The sequence below is a fragment of the Alosa alosa genome, chromosome 1, assembly GCF_017589495.1.
Source record: "Alosa alosa isolate M-15738 ecotype Scorff River chromosome 1, AALO_Geno_1.1, whole genome shotgun sequence".
NCBI lineage: Eukaryota > Metazoa > Chordata > Actinopteri > Clupeiformes > Clupeidae > Alosa > Alosa alosa.
The window spans coordinates 10846145-10866772 of NC_063189.1; the positions used below are offsets into that span (position 1 = coordinate 10846145).

The 20628-nt window shown below is 41.4% G+C and overlaps 2 protein-coding genes across 3 annotated transcripts; both read right to left on the reverse strand.

The window, feature by feature from the left end:
• Positions 1–5931: 5931 nt before the first annotated feature.
• Positions 5932–10593, reverse strand: gbx1 (gastrulation brain homeobox 1). Its single transcript, XM_048259472.1, has 2 exons — positions 7534–10593; positions 5932–6933 (listed from the first exon to the last, which is right to left on the reverse strand). The coding sequence occupies exons 1-2, from the start codon at positions 7979–7981 to the stop codon at positions 6419–6421; spliced, it is 963 nt and encodes a 320-aa protein (XP_048115429.1). The 5' UTR covers positions 7982–10593; the 3' UTR covers positions 5932–6418.
• A 749-nt stretch (positions 10594–11342) lies between these two features.
• asb10 (ankyrin repeat and SOCS box containing 10) lies at positions 11343–19996 on the reverse strand. Of its 2 annotated transcripts, none has more exons than XM_048259452.1 (5): positions 19513–19996; positions 14422–14689; positions 13545–14049; positions 12147–12260; positions 11343–11878 (listed from the first exon to the last, which is right to left on the reverse strand). In XM_048259452.1, the coding sequence occupies exons 1-5, from the start codon at positions 19838–19840 to the stop codon at positions 11693–11695; spliced, it is 1401 nt and encodes a 466-aa protein (XP_048115409.1). In that variant the 5' UTR covers positions 19841–19996; the 3' UTR covers positions 11343–11692. The 2 variants fall into 2 exon arrangements, with proteins under 2 accessions (XP_048115409.1, XP_048115418.1); XM_048259461.1 differs by lacking the exon at positions 19513–19996 and adding an exon at positions 15498–15919.
• Positions 19997–20628: the final 632 nt, after the last annotated feature.

Consider the following 20628-nt stretch of genomic DNA (forward strand, 5'->3'; position numbering starts at 1 on the left):
CTGATGCTTAATTCCTGTTTATTAATTCTTTATTATCTTCATTATTACATTGTCAGATTCATTCTGTAACCTGCAGAGGAATCATGAATTAAGATCTCATATCTATCTAAATGTAATATTCCATCAAAATGTTTCAGATGCAGACTATGCAAGATGCAAAAGACATTTGCCATAACTTAACTTTCTAATAGTCATTAGTGTAACTACTGGTAATATGGAAATGTATATAATATGTCAGAGATCAAGTTCATTTTGGTTTAGGTGTTTACCATCTTCAGTAATTAGTAGGCAATATAAAAACCGGTTGCATATGTCCCGAGTAAACTGTGGAGAGGACTAAATAGCCAGCCCTGCATTGCTTCTGATGATCCGTAGCCTGCCCTCAGAGAGATGTCCTGACTCCTGACATCTAATAAGCCCTACTTGGTGTTGTGGTGGTGGGGGGTGTTGAAATGCAGAGAAGACTAAACTCCCTGTTAATCCACAGGCCTTTACACCAATCCCATCTGTATAAATACACGTCCCCTCTCACTCCTCTTCCCCCCTCTCTCGCTCACTCGTGCACATAAGCAGAGGCAATCTACTTTGGTGGAATTTCCTAGACATTTTCCTCTCATGTCTCCCTGCTAGGCAGCACGAGCAAATGAGCGCCTGTCTCCGTGGACAAAGTTCTCCAACAGTTCAAACTGAATGTGCTCAATTTGATCTATTTTATAATTACTTACACCTCTTTGAGTCCACTCGCTCAGTCATCTACTTTCATTTCTATGAGTCAGGAGTAGTTTGAGTTAATTGTAAATGCTTGCCATTAATGTTCGTTGCAAGTTTTCACACTCATGAATCACCGCTTTATGAGTAGCTAATAGAGCAACACATGCATGCAGCTGTTCTTCACACTAGCTCTGACATGGTGTTGTTCCTCTCCAGTGTGTGTCTGTCTGGCCTTAATTAAGAGCGACTCCACCAAACTCTTGCCAGACCTGGACCAAACTCACGCCAGTGATGGCAGCTCTCAGGTTTCCCTTGGCTACGTTATTTATTTGCTCAGGGAATTCTTTTAGGTAGAATAAAAGTTACCTCAAGTTTTCAGCAGTCAGGCTTGGAGTGTCCACAATATGCTTCAGCTCTGCTGAAGACCTTTAACAGACACATTTCATCATTGCCTTCATCTGGCAGTGGTTTCTGACAAATTAAAATAATAATGCATAGATAGAGTGAACACAAGGCCTTGTGCTTTTACAGATGAATGGTAAATATGAGGGAGTATAGCTAAGCCACCCACCTGAGCACTGACAAATGGCTCTGGGATTGCAGAGGAGGGCTCCCTGTCTGATGTATTAGTGTGTGGCCGCTCACAGATCTATCTGTACATGCTCATTTGAGGTTTTCATGCACTGTAAGAACGGGCAGGGCTGGACGGAGCTCAGTTGAACTTGTGTTCTGAACCTAACAAGCACAGCGATAACAGAACTTCTCATTTGTCTGTTTCCACCTCAACTAGTACAACCAAAAATAGGGTAGTGTACTGCCCCTCAACGAACACACCTGTTGCTAAGGCAGAACAGGTTATGTAGACATTACATAATGTTAAAAATATTTGAATTAATCGGTTATTCAGTGTCAATATTCTCCAATAAATGAGCTTTCATGCTTTTCATCCCTCTCTCTACCCTTCTCTCTCACTTCTCCATTCCACTTTGTTTAGATGATGCCCTCTATTGCATTTCTTTTACTGTATCTCTACTTTCATCATGTCCATCTTTTATGTTCAGTCATAGCCTTTTCTCTCTCACTCTCGCTCTCTCTATCTATCTATATCTATCTGTTTTAACCTACCCCTGGTTTATTTTCTCTGTCTCATTTGTCTGTCCGTCCACATATCACCCTCAAAAATTGTAATCCATTCCATTCTTTCTTTTCTCTCTCTCTCTCTCTGCCTTTATTTTTCTGTCTATTCCTGTCCATCTCCATCATCCTCCCTCCTTTTCTCAGCCCTCTTTTTTTCTGTATTTCTGCTCACCCCCTCTCCTTCTCTCTCTCTCTCTCTCTCTCTCTCTCTCTCTCTCTCTCTCTCTCTCTCTCTCTCTCTCTCTCTCTCTCTCTTCCTCCCTGTGTTGTTAATTTGCCTGAGAATGCATTAGGCGTAATGAAAGCGGAGGGCCGAGGGAATCCTCCCGGGCCCCATTAATCATTGCCCCTCAGACAGGCAACCTTGATTACAAGTGGCAAGAAATTCATTAGAGCCGGGCCTCTGACAACTTTTATCTCCGCCACTAGCTCTGACTCATTAGGCAGCCAAATTAAAGCTATGATGGCCCTGATGAAATTCATCGCTTGTTTATCTTGTGCGATTTGATGCATCTGCCCATACATCACCAGCGCGGGCGTCCGACAGACTCTCCCAAGAAGGCCCGAGCCCTGCCCACTACTGACGCCCTTCGAATGCTGCCCACTATTCTGCACACTGCCCACCCCCCAACACACACACACACACACACACCTCCACCCCCACAGGCTCTCTCCTGCTGAGAATGGCCAAGCTTCCTCCCAGCACATTTGTATCCTCATTGACAATTTAATTGTTGCAATTACTGCTTCTGCTCTGCCTCTCCTGTCATTGCAGTCAATTACCAGCAAGCACGGTGTCTTGCGGTTGGTTTTATATCTATTTTAGTCATGTGTTTGTTATTTTATGTATTGCATTTGACTGACAGGTATGTAAAAGTTCTTTCGTGGGTTAAAATGGGTCTTAGTAGTGTTGCCAAGGGACGCGACACCAGTCACAGGCCTTTAATACCTTCAAAAGTATTTTTATCTTGCTAGCTGATGTCCTCTGTTACAACCCACTCCAGCCTCTTCCACAAAAAAAACACTCTAACCTATGAGATCAACACGATAGCAAACCCAGTCAGCAACATGTTGTTTACAGATAGGAGTTGCATCATGGCCTTGATATCTAGCAGAAGTAAGTGAGGTGACCGAAACGGGATGGCATCACTTTACAAAGGCCACAGTAAACACCATACTGTTTGTGAAAGTGAGAACGTGGCAATTACACTTACATCAAGTCATCTAGACGGAACTCTCTGCCAAAAAAGCCACAGACGTACTCTTACTGCTGAGAAGTTGTGTGTGTGTGTTTGTGTGTGTGAGTGGGGGGGCATTTTATAGACCACAGGATAACACAGTGAGGTCAGAGTTGTTTAGGATCATGTATGTAACAGTTGGGAAAACAAATTCCATTTTTACTTGTGGCATTGTACTGTGTTTCCTATATTTTTGTCATGTGTCACGTGTGTCTTCACTGGTTATTTTTTTATATATATTTGCACCACTGTGGTAATGTGCCCCTTTATCCTGTGGCTGCAGATGACTCAATGTTCTACGCATCTGTGTGGACAGTGGAGTTAATCCACCACAGGAGCGCATGCCTTGTACATTTGACCAGCCTCTTAAAGGCTGTTGAATGATTTGACACCAGAGCATCACTTGGCCTAGCAATGATGCTATTTGTAAACCACTATGCAGTTCAGCCTTTTTCCAACGCTGCTAGTTTACTCTTACTCTGGAGTGTGCCCTCTCAAAATGCCCCCTGGAGTCATTAGCTGCCCCCACTTTTTACATTCCCATCGCTCTATTGCCTTCCTTCTCAACCAGTGGAGTGTTATCAAGCCCAGTGATAATGTCCCAGTGGTTGTACCTTATCAAAACACATTTAACATTTAAAATGTGATTGAATTATTATAAGACCTGATGCAGCCATAGATTACAGCCATGCACTGGGTCACTGTAGGAATAACTGCTTCTGCATTTTAGCCTATTGATGGCAGGCAGCCCATAATGACGCATAAAATAACAGAGACTGGGACTAAAGTCACTTACAAGGGTCCCGAGAGTATTTAGTTGCTACTATGAAACGGCACACTAACTTAGAGTTCCATTTAATCAGCCCCAGATCGTTGTGGCAGAGGGCTTAGTGATTTTGGAAGTGTGGGCACATTCTTCAGGTACACACACGAGGCTTTATCCATTCAGAGTTGAGAGACACCCTTCATCTCCATTCCATTAAACGTAATATTTTGGTTTAAAAAATCAAAATGTGGTTCTGAATAAACACTTCCGCTGGTGTCAGCTAAACATTGCTTTCACTCTTTGGGGGTAATGGAGCTGGCCTTCAACAGGAAACATTTCAAAGTGGTCTATCCTGTCTTACCCGAGCTCATCAATATACAATGTACCTCTCATGTTGTTTTGGATGATGACTGATCAGAATTTAGAAATGCTCCAGCAGACTGATAAGCGTAGTTTTATTTTGCTGCAATTTTCACAGTGCAGGAATATCATTATGGCTCAATTGATATTGTTTTGTATCTGTTTTTTATTTGATATTTTTTTAAATATAAATAGGACAACTGCACTTTCAGACAAAGTGTCCAGCTTTCAAACTTGTCTTGCCCTGCAAGATTGATGTAGGGAACATGTCATGAAGATAACATCCTCTTTGAACAAGTCACAGTGTAGGCAAGGCACTGGAGTCCTTTTGCGTCCAACTGTCAGCTTCGTTCTCTCCATTAGCTAGTAAGCGCGAAAGTGCTATCTTAATATATCACGCGTCATGGGAAGTGGAGGTCGAGACATGCCACTTGACCGCCCTTTCAGGCCTAAGCAAACTGCTGTCGCTGATAGACAAAACCGTCACATAGGCCTACAGTTTATCGTTTGTGGGTGTTTTACCAGACACCGCGTTTTAAGGGTGGCCATAATACTGTGTAGGATATGTATTTATAATCTGGATTTATTTTTCTTTCGTCCGGTTGGATTAAAATTGAATGCGCCTGACCAATTCACACGGAAAAAGTTAGCTCTAAGGACTAGTAAGGCGTAGCCTATATTACCGTGGCTGAACGTATTTCAAGTTGTTCAAAAGGTCTGGGTCATTGATGTTTTATTTCATTTTACACAGACTTGTCTAATCATTTCCACCATTGCCCAGCATAATCCAAATCGCTCTCATTGAGCGCGCGCGCGTGTGTATGGATGGGCCCACCCCACCCATGGCTCTCGCTCACCCAAAGTGATTGATTGTGAAGTTCATTACAATGTGTTGGATATGACCGCTCTAATGGGGATCCATCAGTCCACCTTGCGACAGCATGGCCTCCTAAAGAGAGATAAATGATACCCTCGCTCATTTACAAAAACCTTTCCCCCCTTTCGCTCTCTTTGGCTGCAAGAGGAACTATATTCTCTTCTATCATCAAGCAAAACCTAAAAGTCAAGTGGTCGTAAAAAAACATAAAATGAAAAAAAAAAAAAAAAAAACACGAGGTCATCTGGCTCTGGCAAATTTAAAGAAATTCGTAGATAGCACAGTAGGCTATGAATATCGAAAAAATATTTGTTATAATTGTTTGAGTTATGGATCGTTCTTAATAGACCCCGATTCTCTGAAGATCAGTGTAATATTGCTCTCTCTATATAAATCAGGTAGTTTTAGGTTGAAGTTCTGCGAGAGTCTGCACACTTTGAGGGGTTATGCGATATTCCTATTTCACCAAAAGGTCTGTTTTGGATGTTGATACAAAATGTTTGCATAACAAACTTCTCGTTCTAGTCCCTATTATTGATTCTGATACAAACTTGTATCTCTTCGGCCTTTTGCATGACAGGATGTGGGGTAGTGAAAGGCTAACGCCACTGTCGACCAAAGACATTTTACACTGACCTCTATAAAAGGCAACACTTTAAAATGTCAATGCAATTTAGAATAGGCTACTTCTCCAGAATAGCTGCAATTATTACCCAAAAGCCAAAATTTTACACAAAATAAATTGATCACTGGCCAACCAGTCAATTATCTAAGGTTGCCAATTATGTAATTTAAACACAGGCTATTAAACATTTTAAATCACAAAGTAATGTAAATACATGTTTTGCCCTTATTTTGATTATTTATTTTTCCCATCACCCTTTTCACAAACAACTGGAGAATACAGTCGCTAAAGTACTAAATGGAGACGTCTCGGAGTACATGCAAAATGATAAATTAAATGGTGTGGTAAGAGCTGTGAAAACAAGAGGCTAAACCGGAGGGCGATAACACATGCAGATATTTAACTAAACGTCAACTTATAAATATTTTTAAAATTGTTTTTACAGTTCGAAATTTTCATAGTGCACATATGTCCTTAAGACAAGTTCAATATTTACAGATTTACAAAAAAAAACCAATAAATAAATGGCCAGAACACATTTGGAAAAGAAAATATACAGTCTTGTTCAAAACATCTATTTGTATAAAGACCATATGCTACAGTAAAACGATATCTGTCCCAGATACTCTTGTGGAATCCTTGCTTTTGTGCTTCATGCATTTAACATTAGCAGTCCAGTGTCTCTGTTCTATCAAAGCGCCGACTCAGGGCCTACTGCCTTGCTCTATTTGTTGGTGCTGGCTCCTGACGGCAAACCTGTTGACATGAACTGGAATTGGAACAACAATTTTGGGGTTCCTCACCGGCTCCCCTGACCGATTGTTGACGTTGCCGGCTTTGATCCTTTTCCATTTGGCCCGGCGATTCTGAAACCAGATTTTTACCTGGACCTCGCTCAATTTAAGTGCGTGTGCGATTTGCGAGCGCTCCGTGAGAGATAGGTACTTTTTACAGTGGAACTCCTTCTCTAGTTCAAGCAACTGTTCGCTGGTGAAAGCTGTTCGTCTCCGTCTACTTTTGCCAGCAGAACTTCCCGGTGGTAAGGAGTCCTGAGAGCCGGGCTTGAGTTTGCTCTTTTGGGATAACGACCCACAGTTGTTCCCATCCGAGAAACTTTCGTTCTCACTGTCTCCGGAGCTGTCCTCTCGATCACTGCATGCCGCATCCGCTGACTTTAGATCCAGCTTCTCCTCGTCCGAACTGTACAGTTTGGTCTCACCTATAATTACATATCACATATTAATATTCATACACGGATGTGTGTTTGGGTTTACTCAACAAATTGCAGGCCTTCTGCACATTGCATGTTCAACATTACTTGATGTGCCCTTATTTTGTTTGTTATGGATTGTTATTTTGGTCAAGGCGTTAGCCTAATACAAGTAAGTACAAAGCAAATGCATAAATAGTTTGGTCGCTATATCAAGCATACTAGGAAGGACACCTAATGATTGTTCATTAAAATGAAATGAGGTGCATGTGTGTGAATACCAATTTTGGGTCAGTCAAGTTCAATTATTTGAGAAACTTTAACAGATATATCTGTTCAATGTCTCTTTAGAAAACATGTATTGTCTAATAAGAGGGAAAGACCAGCAATTCACTTCACCAACGATTTTTAACATTAACACTTTGTCATGTGTTAATTGGTGCCATAATGCTCCCATTAAATTCCTTCTTCTTAATTGCGCTTGGCAAAATTGTCTGTGCATATGGATCAATGACATGACAATGTCAAACATTATTATTGCAAAGTCCTTTACAGTCGATACATAAGGCGATCAGTGGAGATAATAATCAAAATGGCTATTCATCTTACCTGTAATAGTTTGGAAAGTTTCTGAGAAGTTGAGAAGTTCCGAGGCTTTCTCTCTGGCGTGCAGATCCTCGGAGTGCGGGCTTTCCTGTCTCCTAATAGTTGGATCAGTACTTAATCGAGGTCCAGGCATCTCCTGTGGGGGATAAAAACTGTCCGGTGGTTCCGAAAAACTCGGCAGCGTTGTTGTTAGCGCCACCATAGAAGGCATTCCCTGTCCCAAACTTGCACAGAAAGTATTCGTGAGTCGTCCCGCGAACGACGCCAAAGGAGCCAACGGAGGAATACCGGACGGTAAAGGCGAATGAGAGAGGGCTTGCGGAATCATCAGTGGTCGATACGGCATAAACATGGGATAGCCGGTGTAGAGCAGGTGCCCCGGCCTTGGTTGCGGGGTCCCAATCAACGAGTCAATTGAAAACGCCGTCCCTTGTCCGCTCGGTCGCTGCATTCTGAGGCAAATTCTGTCCACTCGCGATTTAAATTCCAAGTGAAACTTCTCGAAGAAAAACAGAGGAAAATCACTCCTCCGGTAGCTAGAAGTCTCGCAGCTCTCGCGGATTGTATTATCCACAGTGACCGCGGTGAGCAGTTTTTCGTCGTCCCCTCCTCTCTGCTGACTGTGACCTGACGCTTTTTTTGTTTCAGCTCAGTCCCTCTTCCCCTATTTGTCACAAACTGAGACATAAACACAGTCTCTCTCTCTTTCTCTCCCTCTCTCTCTCGTGCAATCTCTATGTCCCACCTCTCCCTCTCTCTCACACACACTCACACATAAACGAACAGTGCTTATCATCTGCAATAGAAGAGGATAGAGGGGGGTGTTGCCCTCGGGACTCATCCATCTTCCTCAAATTACGCTTCATTTCCTTATTCAGCTTCTGACTTTTTTGGCCGCCTTGAGAGGCGGTAGTTTCCCAGTGGATACCAAATAGATGGGTCGAGCCCCCTCTTTCTCTCAGTCCACATTGACTGGAAACGGTGTGAGAGACTGCTTTAGACCTTCCCCCTCTGTAATCGTTGACCACACCAACCCAATCAACTATTATTAATTTTGATTGATGATAAGTAATTACTTTGGATTCAAGGCAAGACATAAAACAACGACGGCTTTGTTTGAATTCAGGGGACTGATGGCAACGGAGTCGGGAGGGTTGGAGAGGCAGATGTTTTGCCCCACTTGTGAGAGAAAGGCTGTTCTATTCTTTAGAGATAAAAACAATGAATTTGGCCTAGGAGAAGTGCTACAACAACTATTCCCCGGAGAGAAATGTTCTGGTGAAAATTGGATTTGAATGAAGGACAGGGGAAAGGGGTCAATAGCATTTCAGGAGCAGTGCCACTAAATTTGGTATTGTGAAGCTTTTATCTCGAATTCAATTTAACCCAGAGAGGATCATCTGATCATATTCAAATGAGATTAGCCAACTCTATTAAATGCGCTAAAGTTCAACTTCATGGCGCAATTATCGTTCTAATTAAAAATCAGGACTATATTGTACTGACCATCAAATAGCTTACTGTTGACTGCCCCCCCACACTACCATTTTGAACAAATCAACATTTGCTGGAGTGAAAAAAACATTGTCCTATCTTCTCAGTGCGCTTTTCCCCAAGTGTTAATTTGATCGGAGATCATTTTGCCGTTTAAATGCCAATTCCAAGTGATGATGATTAGCCCCTATTGAGTCCCGGGGGCGCGGGCACTCCAACTGGCCGTCTGATTGCATGAAGACATAAACATATCACCTCCGACTCTGATTAGCAATGCAGGACCAGGAAATGCTAATTATTCTTCTAATTGCAAATGACTCCATTCAGCGGCAGCGCTCTTTGATCTATTGAAACCAAACTCTCCCTCTCTCTCGCTCTCCTCGTCGGTCTCATTAAGTGGACTTGCGACCATAAGTAAAGGCTGGAAGACTTATTAGACTCTCGGTGGTAAAGCACATTGCCTTTGGTGGCTTCCACTCGACCGGGTTGCTCTGCTGGATGAGGCCCTGTCTCTGAATTTGGAGAGTGGAAGTCTGTTTTTCATTTTATTTTAAAATAGGACACATTACAATGCTCACAACTCCAAGAGTAGTCTAGAACACATAGTTGTATTATCATATGATGATGATGATAATAATGATAATTATTATTATTAGTAGTATATATGATTATTTTAAATTATACTTGCTGTGGTTTTGATATCTAAAGCAGCAATATAGTTTGACCATAGAATCATCCATTTTGGCAGTGAAGGGCATTTACATGGGTTACTGACAGGTCCATTACCCAAGTCAGCGCACTGTCCTGGTGTCACAATCCAAGAACTGGTGCCCGTTTTAGCAGCCTATAATCTACCTTTGCCAAACCATATAATATCTAATTTCCGGCCGTAAACTAAATGTCCATGAATAGATGCAAACTGAACATAGCTTAGGCTACATCAATAAACACGATTTCAGTGTTTAAGATAATGACGGAGGGTCACCAAGAAGGCTAGTAAATGTATCATTTTATATGACATACATTTTATTTAAACTATCAGCATCATATTTAGTTTTCGGAACAGTTATTTTGGCCCCTTAGCAATATGAATCAACTAAGTGCTCACAAAAGTAGGCTGCTATTATAGTCTAGTGCCTACAAGTATTATTTTTGAAAATATGTTTAAAAAAAAAAAAAAGTCTATAATAGACCGCGACGCTTCTTCTAGCCTAACAGCATTTTCAAACCGACTTGGCAATCTTAATAGTGCGGCAAGAATCTTTAGAAATAACTTCCATAATATAGAATCGTATGTCGTTTTTAAGATTATTAAGTCATAATTGGCACGTCAAAGTCAATCAAAATGGCTATGGTCATTTAGGAATTTAGTAAACCCTAGGCTAAGCTTTTTAAAGCATGTAGCGAGTTCGAATATTACCTCTACTAATCTTTCCTAATATTAGGTGAGGATAGTGCCAGGTCTGTTGGCATAGCTTGGCGGCATGTCGTAGGCTACATTGTCCTTCATTTGCATGTCACCAGATTCAAACAAATAAAAAATATTTATTCATTTTAAGATAAAGTCACATTCAATCACAATAGTGTTATTTTTGTTGCTTTCTATAATCTAGAAGGCTATCACATAAAACGAATAATTTTAAATGATCTGTCATGGTGTTGATGATGTTACATGGCGAAAAAAAATGCAATGATTTATTGACAATTTGTATGACCATTTAAAGCAATATAATAGATATAATAGACCGCATGGTAGGCTACATCAAAAAAGGAATGCATTCAAATAGCATCTTGTTGAATCAGATTATACGGCATAGTTTTATGAAATTACAAAGAGTATGTGATGTTGCTCATGGGACAGTTATAGCCTACTGTAAGGTTTGTGCAGCGTTGCTTACATTGAACTTCTGAATGAACATCATAAGGCATTGATCTCTCTGTATTAGATGGCATTTTGTTTTGCTAATTGTCTTATTCCTAAATCCTATTTCACCAAACTTAATTGACTGTGGAAAAGGTAGGCTACTATTAGCGATTTTGTAATTGGTCACATAATGACCGTAGCACCCCCTTGTGGTAGGCTATAAGCATTAGCTGTTCATGGCATGACTTGCCTCTTCAGTGCAAATATTTGATTGAGATTAAGAAGCTTTTTCAAATTAAATAATAAATTCTATATAAATCAATATTTAAATATGTTTGTTTAATTACATCTTAGTTTGTTAAAATAATTAATCCAATATTGTAGACTACCATGCAATTGTCTTTCAGATGGTAATTTGAATACTTAAACACTAAAATAGTCTGAACAACAGTACTACATTAAAACATGTCACTTTCATTGTATAGTGTAACCATTATATACATATTTCATAGTATTGCATTCTCTGGCAAAATCCATGAGCAGTCACGTCTGTGGCCAAATTAAAAGACCACTCTGCTTTATAGAGTGGACACAACACACTTTTCTTGCAAATAACCTTCAACTCAGTATTGCAAGCATTAGATAATGATGTGCAATTATGTACAGTTACAGTCTGGCATAGAAACTAAAGACAGAAACAGCTTTCATGTGAACCTATACCCAGATTATACAGATGTGGAAAGACACAATGTTCAACCATATATACAGGATATAAGGGCAGCGAGGCGTTACAAACACCTGCCCTCAGTGGACGTAGTCTCTGAAATCCAGCAGAAGGTATTTCTTCAAGAAGTTGGGGAGGTCGAGTTTGGGTACCACCTTTGTCAGGCGTCCCTCAAGATAGTTCCGTAGTTTGAAGCGAGCCAAATGCTGCAGTGACCGAGGTGTTTGGGTCAGAGCGAACACTGACTCATAGAAACCTTGGTGTTGCTATGGGAGATAATAATGACATTAGTGAAGTGTTCTTTGCTATGGGGAACTTATGTATTCGGGTACAGAGCTATGTAATTAGGTAGAAGGCTTTTTCAATACATTTTATGCATTCAATAATGAAGATGCATTGTTTTTCTAGCCAATTGGAATATAATAAAACAAATTATATTATCGTTAATAATTAAAGTATTATCAGCATTCTTCCATGTTACAATATACTGTATATAGTACCTGAAGTCCAAAGACAAATGATCTTGCAGCCTACCTTGAATACTTCGGGTGGCACAGCCTCCACCCAGGCTTCTGTGATTTTGAGGCGGTCATAGGCATTCAAGAGAACCTCAATGACACGAGGAGAAGTGCAACAGTATTTCAAAACCTGAAAGGCATTGACAACATGAAACAGTCAGCCGGCCTTATTAGTCTAGTAAACCTGAATGCAGTTTTTTTCAGGATTGCAATGGTTTCTGGTCATAGTGTTATCATTAACCTTTTTAAAACTCTTTTTAACGCCCATACCTTGGCTTGACGCCCGTGGGAATGCAGATTTTTGACCATCTACTTATAGGCATCTATTTAAGCAATACATTGAAATGCCTGAAGTATGCTAAGCACTGCGATGTTAAGCAGTCGATGGCATCAGAAGAGGTTACTACTGGAGTTCAGGAGCCCTGTCTTGTTCATAGGAGATGCGGGGCCAAGGTTTTACGTCCGGGGGAAACACATAGAATAATTAAACACTTGGCATGACGAACAGATTGAGCCCCCCTCTGGGAGATGCACGAAGAATTTCTGCAATTAGTGCTAATTAATCTCCGATTAACATTTGGCTAATTAGGAATCAGGCAATTTGTCTGACTCAAGTGGGACAAGTGAGTATGTACAGTGTAGCACACTGCCAGCAATATGAATGATCAAAATGTGTTCTGAACCATTTTTTAAGTGATGATGATGATGATGTGCATGTGGTGATATTATTGACAAGGGTTGAGTTTAATAACATGCCGCTTGGCCTTTTATAAAAGATGTATAAAAGGTATTAGGATACCTAAGGATACCTTAGTTTCTTAAATTTTTTCCTAATTGGTCCAGACTTCTATGTGTAAAAACACCCTGAAGATTCCCCTAATAGAAACTATCCCACATAAACCTTACAAAGCTTTGAGCATACATGAGATGAGAATGATGGACATGAATCATTATTAGAAAGAACATCAACACCAAAGTGACATGTTGCCAAGGAGTCACACATTTGGAATGTGCATTTGTTTTGGTGCTGACTGACTAGCAACAGGCGAAGACAATCTCCAAAGTGCCATACTGTATGTACTGAACAAATATTTTTTTAATTTGAAGTCATTTTAAGCATTTTGGTGAACAAGCTTTTTTGTCCAACTTCCAACATAGCATGCACAGCTGACATACAGGAAGGCCTGTAATTTTTTCAGATTTTTCTGAGAGAATGACCTGTGAGCCTCTGGGTGATTTGACATGGAATGACCCTTTGACCTTCACTGACCATCTGATTTTTACTGATCAGTTCTTTGTGCTGGTTCCCTATCTATCATGATGACAATCAGTAGTGCCAAACTGGTGATGGTAATAGTAAAGCATTAGTAAGGAAAGTTTCAATGACACCCTCTCACCTCAACAACCATCTCACCTGGGGCAGTGCTCCTGGCCAGACTCGTATTGATCCGTAGTTTAGCAGCGCTTGCACCACTCTCTCTGGCTCATGCTCTGGCTTGTAGGCCACCTCTTTCAGCACGTTGTGCATGGGCGCGTTGCCCCCGTAGCACATGTCATTGACGTGGGCCCCGTTTTTCAGCATGAGGTCCACCACGTCCGGGTTCACGTTCTTGCAGGACATGTGCAGCGGCGTCTGGTGCTGCAGGTCCTCTGTGCCCACCTTGGCCCCGGCATCCACCAGTTGCTGGCACACCTGGTAGTAGCGGCCCAGAGTAGCCTTCTCCTGTGGCTGAGAACAGGCGGCGTTGAGCGGGCTCTTGCCCTCATCGTTGTGATGCTCCAGGTGGGCCCCGTAGCGCAGGTAGAGGCTGACGTGGTCAGGCAGGCCGTGGCGGCAGGCCACATGGAGAGGACTGTCATCCTCCTCCAGGCTTCGGCCATTCACAGCAGCTCCAAACTGGAGTAGGTGTTTAGCACATCTGCGTTCAGGATGATAAAATATATTTGTATCATATGCATAAGATAAGATATATGCAGATGGAAAATATTCTAGTTATATGCTTTTGTAATTCTGCTAAAATAGAAAGGATCTCAGTAAAAAACACCTTTACCCATCATTGCAATCTGAATGAATGATGTTGTTTCAAATTAGTACATTTAGAGTGTAACTGTAGGTTCATAATACAAGTAACAGTTTTGTCATACAAAGAATACTGTGTTAGCACAAAATGACCATGCCACTAACTTAAAAGCATCACCCACTTGGACAAGATAAGGAGTGTCTGAAAGAAGTGTCTTGGACCAGGAAAGGAGACATGTGCCATTTTTTTGTACTTTTAACATGCACTCACTCAATGGATTCCAGCTCTGTGCAGACGTGTAAGGGCATGAGACCATCCTCATTCACCGCATTGGCGTTAGCACCATATGACAACAGCAGCTTGGCACACTCGCCCTGGCACTCCTCACAGGCCTCGTGCAGAGCAGTGGTGCCGCCTGGTGCCAGGTCAACATTAGCACCTCTCAGGAGCAAGAGCCTCAAGCACTCAGTGAAGCCACGGCCGGCTGTGATGTGCAGGGGTGTGGTGAGCTCCTGCTCGTAGGCGAGAGACCAAAGTCCTGTGAAGAGTTAAAGGGTGGTCGTTTAAACTTTGCATCGCTCTCAGAAAAACAGGTTCTTACTTTGTTTCTATAGAAAACCTTTAATAACCTCTATCTCAAACCCACTGATGGAACCCTTTTATCTCTTACTTTACTGGTCACTTTCACTGCCCAGAATTATGTTTCCCAGAGCATTCTACCTGAATGCCAATCTGAGTCTTGACAGGTAAAAGGTCTATGTGAATCTATGAAAAACATCAACCCAGAAATACGGATTAAGTCTTAAGATATTACTTTAGATGGCCTGTCTAAAGGGAAATCGTAAGAGATGGTTTATTAAACAATCCTACAAAGTAAACCTACAAAGGTACACCTTTCAGGTTTACTGAGACACCCCAGATCTGAATGTTGTTTTCAATGGGTCAGCTGGCACACAGAATTATTCATTTGAGAGAAGATTTTTTTGAAACAGATATCAGGTACAACCTGACAACTATTATATGTAACTATTATAACTAACTAGCAGTTGTGTGTTTTATAAGATTCACTCAATTGTCAATTTTACAAATCATTAAGATTAATTTGATGAGTATCAGTTGTTGTATTTCTTAAGAAATCGCCTAAAAACCAACAAAAATTAGGAACAGCATCTCGTTTACTGTCTATAATAACCAAGTGAAAGGAAAAACAACAACTAGCAACAGACCAACAGCAGCCTTGTTAGAGAATATATAATTAAGCATTAAAAAACTTCAACGCACATAACATTTAGGCTTCATATACTTATCACACATTAGATAAAATAATTTCATATCATGAGACATACTCAGCACTCGGTAGTTAAATCTGTAGTTTTTCCACTCATCAATGTTGCTAGTGTCGTACACGGCATCAATAAGGTAGGTATACTCGGGGTCATCGATTACACTAATGATAGTAAAGTCGTCCCCCATCAGTAGAGCATTCCAGAACTGCAGGATTTCCCCCGTTGCCTTAGCAGTGGCGATCACATCGTTCCGAAATGCCTTCGGTTTTCGGTACTTAACCTTTGGTTCCATGAGGGCGTGTAATGAGCCCAGCGTCTTTTTCTTTCAATAGGTCAGTGTCAGGTTTCCTGGAAATAGGCCCAACTGTCCTTAATTGCACGTTGTTTGTTAGAGATGTTTTGACTGGGCATTAGCGGTAGTTGTTTCCTCGCGGGTGTTTTGACTCTCTCTGTTTTGACACTATCTGTAACCTGACTGGGCCAGCGAGACTATTTTAAGCGTTGAGGGCTGCAAGATGATATTTCCACTGTCCCAGATTCTCCTGACATGAGGGACAGGAGCAGAATACTTTTTTTGCTGCACACTCATGAGCAGCACATTGTGGTAGTCTTCAGTTTTTTAGAATCGAAACAATACTTTTATTGTTCATTTCATCATGTTGATCAACATTATAGGCTACTTTTGGTTTAAAAATGTAATTTACATTTATATTACATATGTACAATTTGTTGCCCTACCAAAAGTGCATCAGACAAAAATAACCTGTGCCCCCCTCAGGCCTGGCATGATCAGTGTGCAGGCAGTACAGGCCTGGCATGGATAATTAGTTGATCGTGCACACCCAGTGTGGCTGCGTGTGGGGGCGCCTGCAGGAATTAATGCTATGGTACGCACGTGCCTACCCTCTCCCCTGCTCAAACAAAATGTGTGCACGTAAATTTTGATAATGTGTTCACTTACTTAATAGAAAATTGTAAATAGCCTGATGGCATAGAGCTAATGGGATACTGTGCATAGTTGGGCAGGTATGGTAGGCCAATTTGGTGTGAATACACACACACAAGGGAAATTTTCTCTCGTTGAGTACACCTGCAGGCGCGCCTGTGTGGTGGTATATTAGGGATTGTTCTCTCTCTTGATTGGGCCACTTTTAAAGGGACACTTCAGCGATTAGCATTAAGCTTTGTATCAGTAGAAACCCAGTAGTATTTTCGAATGGCCGTGCTTCCCTCCCTCATGTCCCCCCTGAGACGAGAGATATCTGTATATTTTGTCAGGAAAACATCCTCTGATGACGCAAAAATCGTCAATTTGCGTCATCAGGGGATTTTTTTGGGCAGAGGCTAGAGACTACATGTCTAGTTCCGCATGCTTTCAACCGCCCATAAGGGGTGGGCTTTCTTTTACTGCCTATGGGAGTGTGACCTCCAGATTTTAGAAATAGTGTCCACCATCTTTCTTTTAAGCTAGCTAACAGGCTAGGCTCTTGCTCTGCGGAGAAAGCTGATAAGTAAGGACGATAGCGGATGGTAATTTTCCAACTGATATGGCAAATGGGGTTTCTAAAGATCTGGTGTGCGAATCCGATTCCTTGTGGTTACCTGTACGAGGTGCAATACAGTGATGAACAGTTGAGGATGATTAAGGAACAGGAGGCCTGTAGCAAGACCTGCCTGTCAGTTAGTAGGAAGAGCCCAGGCTGGCTTGAGCAGGGGCGGACTGGTGGTGTCAATCCTCTTGTGAAATCGGCAGTATGTAGAGCACCATAGCTTTGTGCCACACATGGACAGGGGGTCCTGGATACATATTTCAGGAGGATCCAGAAGGCAAGAGACTGGGGAAAGGCAACAGCCTTTTTTTGCCTGCCTGTGTTCGGAATATCAGCCGATTCAGGGTTCCTGATGGTCAGTAGCCTAACATTACTGCGGCTATCAAGAAACTGTTGATGCTCAGGATGAGCTATAGCTTAGGCCTAATAAGTTAGACATTGTTTATGTATTTCTTTTTAATTCAAATTCATGTTGGATGTGGTTTATTTTCTTATCCTTAGTGTTGCTCCATTCCAAGTAGCCTATCAGAGAAATAGTGACTCCAATTGGGGAAAAAAGGTTGACGACATAATGTTTAATTCCTCCCTCATGGTCCGGATGAATGAAACAGGCATAGGGAACAAAATAAACATAGGATACACTTTAAGCTAAACATGTTTAACCTATGTAAACGTCCAACAACTTCGTTATTTTACAACACCCTAAATCAGGGGCGATTTTTCTTACGGGCAGTAGACTAGCCTAGACTCTGGGCACTGGCAGCACGAGTATAGCACAAGCTTTCATTTGCGCTAATCAGTTTTCTATCGCTCTTCAAGTCAATCATATAGCACTGTATGGGGAGTGGGTAGGCTATCCTATATCCCAGTTAACACACAACTAAACAGCCATGTTGCCTATAAGTTGCCAGCTGGTCACGGCGACCTAACCTTCTGGCAACCTTCCTGCAACGTGGCCACAAGCCTGCTTGTATTAGACATGTGCACATACATCTTTTATTTCCCATAGACATCTCTTTTGATTGCATTTCATTACTTTTGATGAATATATTATTTGTTAACCTTATTGCTGTTGTCCAACTCCCTCTTTATGTTGTGGCTTCTGAGTCGGCTGTAACAGAGCTATGTTGGCTAATAAATAGTGTTGTTAAAGATGTTTAGAGATTAATATGCCAATGCACATTCATTCAATAAAAAGGTCTACTATCTTCCACCACAGCCATTCACAGGTGGAATGGGTATGATTCTACAGGAAAGTATATCCCACCTCCAATCGCCTATCCCCCAAAATGGCTGTTTGGTTGTAGGTAGGGGGTGCCCATAGTCTTAAACCATAACCATGGTGCACATGGCATTACGTTCTAATTGATTGACAATTTCTCCAACTAAAATAAAATATTCCTTTCTATATAATCACCATATGAACAATTAAGTTATTGGGGTATTATGCAGTAACAACCCAGGGATCTAATTCAAATGCTGGATAAAGTGCAGTCTAAAATTCTAACTAAAGCTTACTTAATAACTATGCAGAATTCATTTGCAAATTTAATACCATGAGAAACATCCATAGGTCAATCAGTGGCGGGTCAGCAAAACTGTCTGACACCAAATGATGCTGTTAGTTATGCACATGAACTCGACTCATAGACTGACTTTACACTTTCCCCAGCATTTCAATTAGGGCCCCGAAGTGTTCACTGGTAATATCGGGACCATGACAAACAAAGGCTGTATTCTGTCTTGTGACTTGCAATTATGTAAGCACATAATATAATCTGAGAACTGCTGCCCTGATTAAAAAAAAACAATGCAACTGATCTCAGCTGGTATTCTGTCTATAATGGAGCGGAAGGGAAATTTCCACAAACTTTTGAACTGCAGTGTATGTTTGTATTGTTTAATGAGTGTCTTCTTTAAAGCATAACTAAAAATAAACAAATAATGTTACATACATAACTAAACATTTATTGTTGCCATGACAACCAAAGAGTTGTAGGTGAGATGATTTAGCAGTGGCTGTCATGATATTTCATCACAGTTTACACTGCTACAGCCCAGAGCACCTTGATTTAAGTTATTTATCTGAAGCTAAATTCTAATTGAATTCAAGAATGTTTGCTTTTGTGCAGTGTCATAGCTCTGATCAGACTTTTTTGTAGTTCTTAATAGTTCACTGGTAAAAGTCTAATATATGACCCTTTTTAGCCACCATAGTCACACCATTGTAGCTCTAAGTATTCCTTTTAGTGTTTGGATTGATAACTTCCTTTAGATGTTGTATCTCTGCTCTGTTGAACTGTGCAAGTGAAGTTCATCGTAGTCCATGAGATATGCTGTAACTTGATGAATAGCATAAAGGTTTTGGCTTTTCAATATGCTTCTTTAAAACAAAATGATGTGAAGTCACATACCTCAGTTGGGCCTGATAGTGAGAACACCAATAGCCCTATAGTGCTCTAATAAAGCAGCCATCATTTATGAAACCTTGCAATTCCAAACACAGTACAAGTGCAAGGACTCACCACCCTTGTTCACCCAGATCATGTCTCCTCCTTCAGGCTGAATAACCAGATTGACCGGTGCTCCTTTGGGGAACAGTTGACGCAGAGCCTCCAGGTCCCCCGTATACAGGGCATTCTGGACAACTAGGTCTTTGCATATCAAAGCAGGGCGCTGAGGAGATCCGTGACTCCATGCTATGCTTTTCTCTCTCACTTCCTTTCTCAGAAAGTAGCTGGTAACTGCAGGAGCTGCCAGACGTCTCTGGCTTTGTTCCCTCTCCAGCAGCTCCTTGTCCCTCTCCAGTGAGCGCAAAGCGGAAGGGGAAAAGACAAATCGTCCCTGTGACATCCTGTGCCAGTGGTCAGTGGCAGCTCGAACAGAATGTGATGACAGGCCTCTTACTCCAGGAAGATCGACTGAGGAGTTTTGAGGCTTGCTCGCTTGCAATTTCAGAAAGACTAGATTGACTGGTGTGTGTGACTTGTTTTTGCTGAATCCCCTGGTGAGTGTGTTTTGACATCCAATATAGAGCCGTCCTTTGCAACATGTGCAATGAAGCTATTTTTAAGTCTCACATGCACATTGCATTCCAGTGCTGCTTTCTCATACTCAACTGGGTGACTCTTATAGTGTCCTGACTGGACATGAGAGCAATATGTTTTGTTCCTTTTCATTTACATGTAACTGGAAAGATACTTCCTGTGTATGTTCTGGAGCCAATTTGTAAAGAGAGTGGCAGCAGTGTGCTCCACCATAATTGCACTGAAAAGGACAACAGGGCCAGGGCAAGGCTACATTTTAATAACATGGACGTCTTAGTGGTTCTGGAGCAGCAGCTGCTAATTGGCTAGTTAGTTATGTCCCGCTACGATAAACAGTAGTTTTTAACCTACAGATGGCCGGAGTTCAATCAGGTTCCTGCACCACAGGCCTCAAGCTGATTGACTGGCTAATTAAGGGTATATAATGAACAGGAAATTGAATCATGCAATTAATAATAAACTCTCAAGTGTTCACGAGTTCTTAAGACATTTTAGGACATAAAAATCTGCTATAATTCTCCAGTATATGTACTAGTGGTTCAGTACTTAACTGCATGCTGCATGGCCAGACACTAAAAGCATGACCTTGTGATG